Here is a 13,504-nt window from a genome sequence, read left to right as displayed (position 1 = left end):
AGAGTTGGTAAGGGAGCCTGGTCTGTTTCATCTGTATATGTTTTGTAAAACAAGTTACATCAGCCATGGCATCACTGTTGCTCTCAAGCAACTCACAGTGTGGAATCCAATCTCTCTGGATTTTTCAGACTGTCTTGGAGGTCAAAACATTGAAGCTGGGCTATGAGATATACCTGACCTATTTTTATTGCTGCATTAAGATGCTTTCCGTGGAAGGCACACTCTTAGATAAAAACTGCAGTGTAATTGGAGCTGTAGGACCAGGTGGATCAAAGGTGGCTTGTGGAAGGAGAGTAGAACCAAAAGCATGTAGTGACCTGGCAAAACACACTGCCCTTTTCTGCTGTGACACAGGAGTCACAAATAGCATGTTTATGAATCTTGTGCATGTGATGGCAACACTTTTTGAGGGTTGAAACAGTGGAAGCCAGAACCTGTCTTGAGGAACATACTCATGCAGACAGCACTTTTCTGACTCGGAAGAGCAAGGGATTTGCATTAATCTGCTTTATTCCCCAAGGAATGCAGGTGTAAATAATGTGAGGATTGGAACCAGAGGGCTGGGAAGCGCTGGGCTTTCCATAGTGAAGAAAGGGTTATGTGGCTATATGACCTGGTTACTGGCTTTTATTTTATAAGGCTGAAGCAGAAATTGATTAAATGTAGAACAGGCTGGAAATATGTAAAAATTTGCTATGAATTTTTCTCTCTTCTAATAACGTCAAGTATCTGTGATGAAACAAAAACTATCTGGCAGAGCTGGTGGTGGGAACTTGATCACCTTATGCCCAGCTTCCTACTCCTTCAGTCGCAAAGCCATCCTTGCTCTGTGCTTTTATAAAATGCCTCAAAATGCTTTCCTTCTGTTCATCCATTTCTACATAAAAAAACCTAGACAGACGTACTGTGAAGTTTGGAAGCCATTGGTACTCATATGACTTGCAGAAGAAGTGGGGACATAATTTCAAACCTTCAGACAGTCTCCCTGCCTTCTCCCTCCTTTCCCCAAACAGAAGACAGTCAGAGCTTGACTCATGGACTGTCTGATTGTAGTAAGTCTCACTTGGGACATACAGCTGTACGGCGTGCTAGTGCACTGTGTGCTTTGTCTGCCTCTAGCATTGAGTTTTCAGTTCCTGCTCTATGCTTGGACCTGGGACTCTGATGGCTAATTAAATAGCAAGATGTCTTACATAAGAATTTTTTTATCCCTTCAGAGGAGTTCTTGGCAAATCAGAGAAATTAAGATTTGGAAGTGTATTTATAGTAGTTTTCATGGCAACAGAGCAGTAAGTCCAATATTCATATTATGAATATGGCTCAGTATTTATAGCTCTCCATATATTTATGGAGATAAAGCCTTTAAACATAGCTCCAGCTTTCTGTCTTCAGTAGCAGTTTAAATAAATGTCATTGGGGTAGGACTTAAAATTGAGGGGGAAAGCAACCATTTCTTGTCTCATACTGTGTTAGTGGTGTCTCTGAACCCCAGAGATACTTTGCCTGAAGCTGTGATGCCCGTATCCAATGTGAGCCAGTGTTCATCTTGGTGTTCAGGAAAAGCACCTCAAAAGCATTGACCCTTAAGCAGATAACCCTTGGGGTAGCTGGGCACCCTGTTGCCCTCAAGTTTTTGGGGGTTGGAATTCAAAGTCATGCAGTTACTGTAGCACTAGCGAGCAACCAAGTGATAATGCCATGTTTGGGGCACTGGGGGCTGTCTGGAGTTTGGAGAGGTGGCCAGTGGATATTGGCAGTTCTGCTGTGCCATGGCTGGGATGGGCATCCAGCTCTTGCTGACAGCACCTGTCACATGCCCAAGGAACCCTGGGCAACCCATGCTCACCCACAAATGGGAGCTCCCTGGATGCAATGGATATATCAGCAGCATGACAAAAGGCAGGTTCACAAGTAGAAGCTTGCCCAGAGTATCTGCCTAACAATATGAAATTAATTCCTCTTGCAGTGCTCCTGTGATACTATTTTTATTTTTTTTTTAACTCTTACACAACCATGAGTATGACTGTCCAAATGGAAAGCTGTTATGGATGCTGAGGGCAAATGCTTGACTGGACGCTGAGTAAATTGAGGCATTACGTAGTTTCAGAGGGTCACTACTACACTGGACTTCCTCCCAGATGCAGATTTTTAATCTGTGGTTTCCAGAACCCCTTTTTCTGTTGTCAAAATATATATACTCAAATGCAATTTTAAAGCATCCCACGCTTTAGCTTTTTATTGCCATGAATCCTGTCCACATGCAAGCACATGCAGGCTCCTGGGGTGGAGAGCCCCAAAACATCACACGTGGTGGCCATGCCACAGGGCAAGCTATCCAGGGGAAGAGATTGTCCTCCCACACAAGGCCCGCCTTGGAGAAGTGCAGGGCCGTTCTCAAAGAGGAAAGCTTTCATTTAGGTGGACTGCCTGGTGTGGGTGCCACCTCCGTCCCTCCGTAGGGGAATGACTCTCCTCAGGCCTGGTCTGCAAGGAGGTTTTGGAAGATCGCATGGCTGTGTGCTTCAGTGATGCACTCTTAGAGATGGGCCATGGTGTGGAGAGGGCTGGCTGCCTCCAGGCGCCTGAATGTGGGGCTGGGGTTCCTGAAGGAGCAGGTAGGATTGTGGGAAGGACATCTCTTCAGTCTTGTGGTAGAAAATGGCACTAGAGCAGTAATGATTTTCCACTTACAGTGGATAAGGTGCTCAGGACCTAAAATTAATGCTGTTGGTAACTCCTGATGGGCATCTGTCTTGTAAATCAAGCAGTTTTAGGAGGAGTGTGTGTTGGGTTGGTTTCTAGATACTCTATGTGAGGAGGAAAATCCTTCCTAGAAATAGGGAGCAGTGTCTTGTAGCTGTTCAGACAAGGAGATTTCATGCCTGTGCTGAGAGCCAGCAGCTATGAAAGCTGTTTTACCCTGGGTAGAGACCGAAATGACTTGTGAGCCAGTGACTGTATGTACAGCATCTCTATTACATTAAGATTAATAATTCCTCACAGCGTATTTGCAGCTGAAAGTTTTATATAGGTCTTTATTCATCATGATGTGAACAGCTGCTCTTTTGCTGCACTGTTGAATTAAAGTCCAAGTGGCAGCACTAGAAAGTGCCACATAAAACACACTCCTGCTGTTTTCCATTCACTCCCATCCAGCTCTTGCCCTCTGCCCAGGCTTAGCCTTTTGCAGGAGCAAGCCCTTTTATTCTTAATTGTGGACCACCTCAGACTACATTTGGATCTTAAAACAGAGTTTGAGAGAATCCAAGGAAAATCAGTTTTAGGAAGGAAAAAGAAATCTTGAAAGCAGCACAAAAAACTATAGGAATTAATTTTTATTTGAAGTAAGTGAAGGACCCAGGTGTAGTAACATGTATGAAAAGTCCCACAGGGCATAATTTTTACACTTTTTTTTAAACTGTGTCAGATAAAATACAGCAGAAGCTATCACAGTCAGTGTCACCTCAGCTCCTAAGAAGGTGTTTTATTTTCTCTTGTTTTTTGTGTTTTGTTTGTTTGTTTTTTAATAATAATAATAACAAAATTTCCATTATTATTGTTGTTGTTGTTGTTGTTATTGTTATTCTGAGGGCTGTCTGCTCTGCTGTTTTGAATAAGACGCTTCCCAGTTTTTGGCTCTACTCTAATCAGACAACACAATATAGAGCAGCATTAACATGGCCCAAGTTTAACACCTCCATTTTGAATCCACAATGACAAGCTGTCTGGAAAACTGGCACCCTGTATTACATACCTGGTTGACAGCAAAGAGAAGAGGTACCTGGTCAATATGATGTGCCTCTTTTGGCCCTAGGTGCACTGTGGGCTGCAGCATCCTGTGTCCTTCTGAGCCAGAGACCTAAGAAGCACAAAGGGCACGTGGATGGTACGGCAGTGTCTGAAACTTGTATACCTGCAGAGCATGATGCTGAAGGTGGAAAGAAGCAGCTGCCTGCTGGCTATCTGCTGCTCTCCTGGTGCATGGCATGCACCCCCTGATCTGCAGGAGGGCTGCCTGCCTTCTCCTGGGCACTGGGTATTAGGCCTTTTGGTTTGGGAAGGAAGTCTGAATGGAGAGCCTCTACCATCCGCTGGCTCTGGGCACCTGAAGTGTGATTTTTCCACGAGCATCCCCTAGCAAAGGAATTCTGAGTCAAAACAGGCTGGAATAGAATAGGAGAGGACTTTGCAACGAGGGCAGTATTTTTATGTTTGTTTTTTTTTCCCAGAGCTGTAGGTTGCTGAATGCCTGAGCCTTCAGCAGCAGATCCCTGGGCATTTTCAGCCCAGAGGCACAGAGACAGGGCAGTTCAGTGGCTGTCCGGGTGAAGGTCAGGCAGGATCTCTTGCAGTGCACCAGAGAATAGATGCCCAGGTCTCCTGACCATGCCCTCAGTGCCTTCACTTCACATGACAGTCATTGCCCTCAGGACCAACTTTTCCCTCTTCCCATTTAAAGCCGTGATGCAACAACCTCCCTCTTCTAGTGCTTCCACATGGTAGCTATAAGTAAATTCTTTTTTTAAAAATCAGATTTATGACCCTATTTTTATGCAGCTTGGTGCTCACAACTAAAATCAGTACTCAAAATGCTTGTACACTTTCTTGGTAGTTTAAACCTGTTGATCTTCAAATTGGTTTTACGAAATCAGGACACTGAACACTTGCTGATACTTTTTTGAGGCTGTATTTAAGGTACATTTTTAAAACATGACATGTTTTGTTTTATCATTCATGTGCAGTTACTGTAACAAAAAAAAAAAAGACCTCCTGCTTGAGGAAGTTAGCAATAAAGCTATTAGATGTGTAGCTTCCAAAGCTCTGGCTTAAAGAGACAGGCATTGATTACTTAAAAAAATTAACTATTTTATAGATTTTTCTCCCATTTCACCTCTTTGAAAGCATTGGAATTACATTCCAAAATGTGGATTGAAAAAAAAGGGAAAGAAGGCCCCTTTCCCCAGACTAGATGTTTAGTGTCACCGATGATTCTCTCCAGACTGACTCAAGGTATTCCTTGAACAGTTCTAGAAATGCGAATGGGACAGACATGTAAGGCATTGCTGAGTGTAAGCACTGCCAGTACCTGCTGCAAGCAGTGTGGTCATCAGTTAGATGGTAGGATAAGAAAATGTAGATATTGTTCTTACTATTTTTAGAGACATAGGTGGGTGTACTTATTTGTTATCTTTATGATGTACCAACTGTGCAGAGAACAGGTACACACATTTGTAGATGCATTGCTGGTAAAGAATCCTAGAATAATAGAATTGGCAGAGACACCTCCCACTAGACCAAGGTGCTCAAAGCTCCATCCAACCTGGGCTTTAACACTTCCAGGGAGAGGGCATCCACAAGCTTCCTGGGCAACCGGTTCCAATGTCTCACCACCCTCACACTAAATAATATCTTCCTAATGTTTAACCTAAATCTCCTCTCTTTTTATGGATGTTACCTATGGATTTTTGTGGCACATCATTATTATGAAGGATGCAGCACATAGTAGCCACAAGCTGCTGTCTAGAGGGTCCCTGGTCACACCCTGCTTTGTTATTAGTGAGAGCTCTGCTGTGAATGCATTGGGATGGGCTAAGCCTGAAATCAGCCACTGCAGTAATATAACTTATTTAGAGTCAGAATCTGGAGGAGTGCACCTCTGTAGGGCTTTTGCAGTCTGTTCCTGGAACTCTCGGTAAGTACACTTAAAAGCTATTCTGTAGTGTAGCTCACTTTTGTTCCTGGCAGTGTGAGTGGGTGCAGAGGGTGTACCTGGCTGGTGCGTCCCATCAGAACAGGACCATTCTTTTGGCAGTCCCCAGGAGCCTCTCTAGGCATAGAAAGCTCCTTGTTATGGCAGGTAGCTTTCTGACCATTTCAACAGGTGTTCCAGCATGCCAAAAGCGTAAAGCACTTGGAAAGAAGCATGCAGAATATTTCAGCCATGTTGCTTAAAATAAGTGTCATGGCTTAAATAATAGAAGTTTTCCTTACAGACTTGGGAATAACCACTGATGCTGAAAAAGCATTCGAGTTACTGGATGCGACGTTTGCAAAACCTCTTTAATATTTGTTACTTTAGTAAAGTCTAGAAAGGCTTTGCTTTTTTTCTGACACTGGTGTTAAAAGCACCTCAGCTTCATCTGCTTAAGTCTCTTTAATTCTGATTTCCAGATTTCATAGATGTGCATCAGGCACATGGTTGGAATCCAGACAGGCTGCATATGCTCATGTCTGTGATCAGCCTCAAGCTATCATCACTGTAGGACTGAATCAGGTACTACCTTGCAGTTGGATGTTGGCTGCAATGGATGAAGCAGTGCTGTTTTTCCCTCACACTTTGAGGCTGGTGAGACACTGGAATAGTAATGTGAATAGGTTGCCCAGGGAAGTTGTGGATACCCCTTGTAGTGACCTGGAAGTGTTCCAGACCAGGTTGGATGGGGCTCTGAGGAACCTGATCTAGTGGGAGGTTTCCCTGCCAATGCAGGTGGGTTGGAACTGGATGATCTTTAAGTTCCCTTCCAACCCAAACCATTCAATGATTTGGTGATTTGCTGGCTGCCAGAGGAAGGTGCTACGCATTCAGCGTCACCTCGCCTGCACACGCGGGAACATCCAGCCCCAGTACACAGTGCAGAGTGTGTCTGCCTGGGGAAAGGCTGGAATTTGCCTTGGCACCCTGCACCAAGATGAGCAGCAATCTCCTGGTGAGAATCAAGACAAGCTGGCGGGAGAAGGTGTTGTGAAAGCAATGACAGAGAGGTGTAGGAATCCCAGGGAAGGCTTGGTGCGGTGAAGCAGTCACCTGGCTGGTGCAGCCTTTCTTTGCTTTTGCGTAAGATTCTTTAAGGTGACAAAGAGCTTAGCTGTGATGGGTTCTGTTCTGGTGTTAATTACCAGTGACTGCATCACTTTTAATAAAATTAGAGGACTGTAAAATAGGCCTACAATTAAGTCTGATTTTGATCTTAGCAGCTTCAGACAATGTAAATGCAAATATAATTCGAGACCTGTTCAAATATTTTTAACAGTGTTGCTCAAAAAGAAAAAGAGCAGAGTATTCAGTGGTCAGTCAGAACAAGAGTATATGACCTACTTTAATTTCAAAACCAAAAACACCAACCACAGAGGTCTTACCTGCATACTTCGCTTTTGTCTGCATTTTTACTTTGTACTAACTGCTGTATCCTCACCTTTTTTGGGGAAAAAAAGCTTATTCCAGAATACCGTGTGCCTGATCCTTATTTGCAGCTAGGTCCTTTTACTCTTTCACAGCAGGGGAAAATAAGCTCTTTCCAGTTGGGTCTACGTATTGCCAAGCAAAGCATGCTTGGTAGGAAAGGCACATCCTTTATTATGAATGCCATAGCTGAGGACAGTCTTTGTCACTCGTGTTCAGCCTCTGAGTTATTAAGAGAACTTTGGACTGTGTTACACAGAGAAAAAGATAAAAATAGAGTGTCTGACGCATGTATCCCATGTCGCACGCCAGGAAACAGAATCGTTATGCCACCGAGTACAGTATTCCAGAGCATGCGTGGAAAATATGCATGGATGTGAACGTGTGAGATCTTTCCTAACCAGTAAAAATACTCAGTCCCCCTTCTCTCTCATTTTACGTCTGTCTTTTTTTATATTCCCCCTACCTGTTAACAAATCTTAACAGCCTGCAGCTCTGCCTTTACTGCCAGTGCTCCTCTCATCATCCTGCTGAACCACTTGACAGTAATAACCCTCTCCTATTTTTTGAGAGAGCCACAGAATGTTCTCATTGTGCCCAGCTGAGAGTAACCAAAATCTGGTGTGTTCTTCAGACACCTGTAGCATGCAGAAGACTCCCAGAGCTCAGTGCTGTCTGTGAGAGAAATTGTGCACTGGTTGCATCATCTAAAATTAGTCATCCACAGTATGTGCCCCTTTAAATGTTAATCCTTGCATCGTTTTCTTTTATCACTTCTGTTGGCATACACAAGATTTGTGACATAATACAAGAGTAAATAATGTGATACAATGGGTAGAACTCAAAAGGGAAATACATATCTGAGATCAGTTGCCTTCTACCACAGAATATGAAATAAAATTTACAGTGAATTGAGAGTTAGGGTTTTGCCTGTTTTGAGGGCAGCAAAATCAACCATATAGTGATTACGTTAGTCTTTCTGGATGTTTTTGACACATTACAGCTCTTGAAAACTCTTGTTCATTCAATGCTGTAGCCACTACTTGTCATCAGGTGCAGAAATAGCTCTCATGGAATAACCAACTGTGGGTAATGGATCCAAAGCAAAGCCCAGCAGGGCTGTATGATAGGGCCTTTAAAAAACAATTTAGTTTAAAGATCACAAGCCTTAAAAGCAATGCAAAACTTGCATCTGAGTTCTGATTATTTGTTTTCCAGCATGTAGACCCTTCTCGGGGGAGGGTTGGTGTGCAAAACTGCAGGCTTTGGGTGTTCAGTTGCTTCCTGGAAAGCACAAGCTGCAGCTCATCAGTTTGTTACAAGATATGGCAGCAACTGAGTTCAGGTTTAAAGATAAAGCCTGAAATAGCAGAATCCAATGCAAGACCAATGTTTTTGACCCCTTTGCCCAGATTCAGTGAAACATATGGGTACCTTGGTGCACAGTTTTGCTTTTGCTGGATTGAAGTTTGAGTTACTCGCTGGTCTATTTTTATCCTTTAAGCGGCCTTGTAATTCAATATGTGTTTGTTTTAATTTTACACTCTCCATAAAAAGCATGGTCCATGACGAGTTGAACAAGTGACCGCTGCATAGAAATTTAATCGGCTGGTGTGTCACACTGTCTTATTTTCTCTCCTTGCAAACTTGCATGCCGCTTGTGAGCAAAAATACCCGTTGATACCTTGTGTCTCCTCCATCACTTTAGCTTTGCTACTGAGGCTCTGAGGTGGTGAGATCAGCCCGGGCCAAATCCAGGTCACTCCACCAGCCCTGCTGGCTCACACCAGCAGCAGCAGTGAACAGCCAGGGCTGCAAGGCAGGGGGAGCACAGCAGTGATGAGCAGAATCCTGGCATCCCCTCTGTGGCTGCTGGCTGGACCAGAAGCATGTCTGCCATCACCAGCCTGCAGCTTGGGCTACATCTCTGCTTGCCATCGTTTTTCCCGTACTGTATATTTTCAAACTGCTCCTAATGTGTTTTCATTTTGACAATGTTGATATGGAAATCCCACTATATCCTATCACAAACCCCTGACTCTGTGCTGCCTTGGTGTGGTGTCTCAGCAACGTACAGCTGATAAAATACCGGAGTGTTGGAAATAGCCTCCTCCTCCTGTCCCTGCATCCTCTCAGCATCCATGCACTTTAGGTGAGAATGTAAAAATTGCTACACCAAATCAAGCAAATTAAACCACTTCTGTTGTCATCTTGGCTCTTAGATCCAAAGCGTGGAGTGAAAAATCTGCAGTACACCTGGTTAGTAACAGAAGATGTGTCTGGACACAGAGTCCTTCCTTCCTCATGCATTGGTCACTGTGGCAGCTGAAACATGGCCATTATGCATTCCTGTTGCCATCAGTATGTTTGATAGCAGTGAGAAGGCTTTGTACCTGTATTTTCACTCAACAGAATTTTGCATGGCTCAAGGAGCAAAAGCAACTTGAGATCTTTGTTCTTAATAGCATTACCACTGTCAGATGGTAAAATACCCTGGAGAGATAAATTTTATGTTAATATGAAGCCACAAATGATGTTTTAAGGTTTAAGGAGAGTGAAAGCAAGAAAAGCACAAGTATCAACATTTTTTGATACAGATTTCACCACTTTCTTTCAGCTTTTTTTTAGCTTTGGACTTGCATGCACGTAAATGAAAGTATTGCTCCTCACCAAATTATCAGTGGTCTAATTTTGATCTATCAGATTTAATGATGGTGCAGTGATGGTTGCATAGCTTGGGCCCAAACCCACCTGAAGCATTTGCAGAGGAAATGAAACCTACAACCAAGCAAGCAGGTTTACATCTGGGCACATCTAGGACAGCCCACCTTGCCTGCGCTCCTCTGTCCTACAGTTGCTACGTCCTCCTTTCCTTTGGGATGGACAAGGCTTCGCAGCTAACTACTGCAAGATAACTGTTTTTGTGAGTTTCAACTCCCAGCATCAGGCAGCAGTGTTAAGTAGATTTTGGAGCTGTTGGGGACAGCTGCAGTCTCTTTTGCACCAGTGTGAACCCAGATTAGCTTCTTCAGGAGGTGGTGATGATGAGGTCAGACTCTGCTCCTGCTTGGTCCGCAGCCTGTGGCAGAAATAACTCTTGTTGTCATCAGAGCAGTCACTGTAACATGGATGAAGTTCAAGTCAGGCCCAGTAACTTCAATGAGATTTTTGTGCGATTATAACAAGAATTTGACACACATGGTGAGCTACTACTCATGTATATGTGATCTGCCTCCACACTGTCCTGGGAGGTATTTACCAGCATAAAAATCAGTTAAGGAGGGGATGTGTCACGAGCAGCAGGCTGCTGCTGCACCAGGGGTTGACCAAGGAAGCACAGGGATGGATGACCTGTGTCCTTTTCACTTGTAAACTCCATCAGTTTTGCCACCTGCAGAACTGGGGAGGAACATTGACTTCATTGTGGGTTTTTTGCACAACACCGTGGCAGAATTTATGCAAAGTGTTCTGTGGACATAGTGAGAGTGCTCGAAAACCCAGCCCATCTAAAGTGCCTCAGGACCTTTAAGATAATGAGACATTTTCTGAGTGCACCTTTTTATTGTACCAGTATTACGTTACAGGAAAAAAATGGAAGGGGGGAACTTAACACATAGCACCTGTCACAAAATTCTCTCCTTGAATTAATCTCTCCTGCTTATAAAAAATTAATTGATGCCTAGCAGTTTACGTGCATGGTGCTCAGTGGGCATTTTCTGTTCTCTTGCCAGCTCCATGGTTACTTAGAAAGCGAGCCGCTCACACTACAGCTGTTCATTGGGACTGCAGACGACCGCCTGCTGCGACCCCATGCTTTCTACCAGGTCCATCGAATCACCGGGAAGACTGTCTCTACCACCAGCCATGAAACAATACTTTCCAACACCAAAGTCCTGGAAATTCCACTTCTTCCAGAGAACAACATGAGAGCAATGTAAGACCCAAGCACCATATCTGACTCATAGCAGTTTCCTCTTGATTAGCCCCCTTGATTTCTTCTGTGTTGTTTGGAGTTTTCTTTGTACACAGTTTTCCTTTTTTTTTAAGGTTTTGTCTGTAAGAGTAGGTTTTCGCAATTTTGCTGGGACTAAGTGCCCCTAATCATCTTAACAACAAAATGAACTTCACAAATATTTATGACAACCGATTGCCTTCATTCTAGAGTTTCAGCCAATTGCTTATTTGGCATTTAAAGTAAGTATCTCAGTTACCAAGCTGTAAATATCTCCTACCTCAGCTCCTGCATTTAGTTTCTAAATATGACACCTCTTGCTCCTATACATACTCGCACAAGGAAAAAGGCCTATTTAAATTTGTCTTTGGATGTCAAAGGAAACTCTTAGAGAGCATATGATTCCATGATTTCCAAGTACCCTAGTGTTTTTTTGAGACTAATAAGATCGTTTGTATTTCTTACGTAATAAAGATGAGCATTTTTCATGTAATTTTTTTTTAAAAACAAAGCTTTTAAAACAAAAAGGAATAAAGTTAATACAGCTTACAAGCTGGAGTTATTAAACTGGGGTGAGTTTAGTCCTGTGCGGAAAGCAGACATGGATGTCTATAGATCTCCAAATTAATAAGAGTCTGAGTCATAATCAACTGCCCTATAGGTCCATTCCACACAGGTAAATTTCACTATGAGATTATGTATAAAGAGCCAAATGTCCTTCTGTGTATATCACATACATGAGAACCTTCCCATTATTTAATCCCATCCTCTCTGCCCCCTTCAAAAGAACCTAGCCCCTGTCTGAGGTGTCTGCCATGGGAGGAATTTGTGCATGCTCATGTGCACGCATGTGACATGTCAGGTATCTTCATGTGTGTATAAATGTGAATGTATTAATATTTATATGTAGATGAGTACATCTTTGTGTGTATGTATATGGAGATTGAAAGATAAGTAGGTACATAGAAAGAAATAAAGAAATCCTGGCTACAATGAACCAAAACTCATGGGAAAATCCCAGGGAGCTTACCAAAACCACAGTTTCACTCCTTCTTACTCCTACAGATTTCTGCACTTGAAGTGAAAAATCACATCAGGCCCCTGAAGTCCTTCTGTATGTGATGGTTAATAGGAGCTGGTTTGCAATGAGGGGTACAGAATGCCCGCGTGTTCCTCATGTAAAGAGAAGAGCTAGAATGTGTTGAGCTGCGTTGCCACCTGGCCTTAGGCTGATCACTCAAGACCTGAGGACATCTGTCAGTGCATTATGTTAAAAGTTATGACTGCAAAATTACAGGCCCCATTTGCTGTCACAGTAAGCTGGCACAACTCCATTGAGATTATGGAAATTTCACCCATGCAGTATTTATTTGGCCCGTTATTTATCCAGTTGGAATAACATTTTTTGACCATCTAGGAACATTGTTGCTGTTTGAATTATCTTTCTCCCTATAATAAAGCTAGTTACACAGTTTGGGAGCCAAGCTGAATATTTTCGTGCAATGCATGCCAGACTGTAGTAGAGCTCTCTCAAGAACCACAAACAATGCTTTGGTGTACATAAGCCTTACACGTCAGTAGTCCAAAACCTCATAGAGCACTAACAATGAATTGAAATTCAGAGCCAAGGACTTTTCTCACACATACTTTGTGTATTCAGGCCTTGATTCAGTGAAACACTGAAGCTCATCTGCACAATTAAACTTTTGCTCATTAAGCTACTTGACTTCAGAATTTAATGTCTGTGACTTTGCAAGCCTGAATTTAGATGCTTTTTCTCCTCTGAACTTTATTGGCTCTGGACTAATCATCACTAAGTGCTTTTTATTTATTGCACAAGTGTTGCTGCCATAGGAGAGACAACATTGAGGAGCACACTGTTGCTTCTGTATCTTATGGATCTTTGCATATCATTTTTACATGGTACAAATATTTCATCATTCTTACGGCTTCATCTGCTAGTGTGCATTGTAGAGAAGCTTTAATACTTTCAGTAGTTTCTTTGATCATATCATCAAGAGTATTTTTGTTATTCTGAAATCCATACTGTAGAAAAAAAATGTAGATCAAAACCATGCTGCCATAAGTCTTGCTTGCAGTTTACTTCAGAACAGAGATTCAAAGGTCTGGAGGGAGAATTAAACTCTTTCAATGCAAAATAAAACTAAACTGTGCATATTCAGTATATTAAAATGCGTGCCAGAGACCAGTACCCAGAATAAACTGCCATGTAGGCTTTGTAGTCATGGCCAAAGCAGAGGTATTTTTGCAGTGGGTTTTTGAGTGCGTGTGTTTATATGTCTTTTGTTCTGATAACTTCCTCTATTGAAATTTACTTAGACAGAAATCCTGTCTTGTAAACTCATCCAGTA

At 42.7% G+C, this 13,504-nt stretch overlaps 1 protein-coding gene across 6 annotated transcripts in view; it reads left to right on the top strand.

Annotated features, from left to right (window-relative positions):
• Nucleotides 1-13,504, top strand: part of NFATC1 (nuclear factor of activated T cells 1) — a 115,885-nt gene that overhangs the window by 34,401 nt on the left and 67,980 nt on the right. For all 6 annotated transcript variants that reach the window (XM_051611133.1, XM_051611131.1, XM_051611132.1 and 3 more), the window contains one exon: nt 10,912-11,114. In XM_051611133.1, coding sequence (XP_051467093.1) covers nt 10,912-11,114 — 203 coding nt within the window. The remainder of the gene's footprint in view (nt 1-10,911; nt 11,115-13,504) is intronic.

The sequence above is a fragment of the Apus apus genome, chromosome 2 (assembly GCF_020740795.1).
Source record: "Apus apus isolate bApuApu2 chromosome 2, bApuApu2.pri.cur, whole genome shotgun sequence".
In the NCBI taxonomy this organism is placed as follows: Eukaryota; Metazoa; Chordata; class Aves; order Apodiformes; family Apodidae; genus Apus; species Apus apus.
Note: the sequence above shows the minus strand (reverse complement) of the source record. Positions and strands in the feature narration are given on the sequence as shown.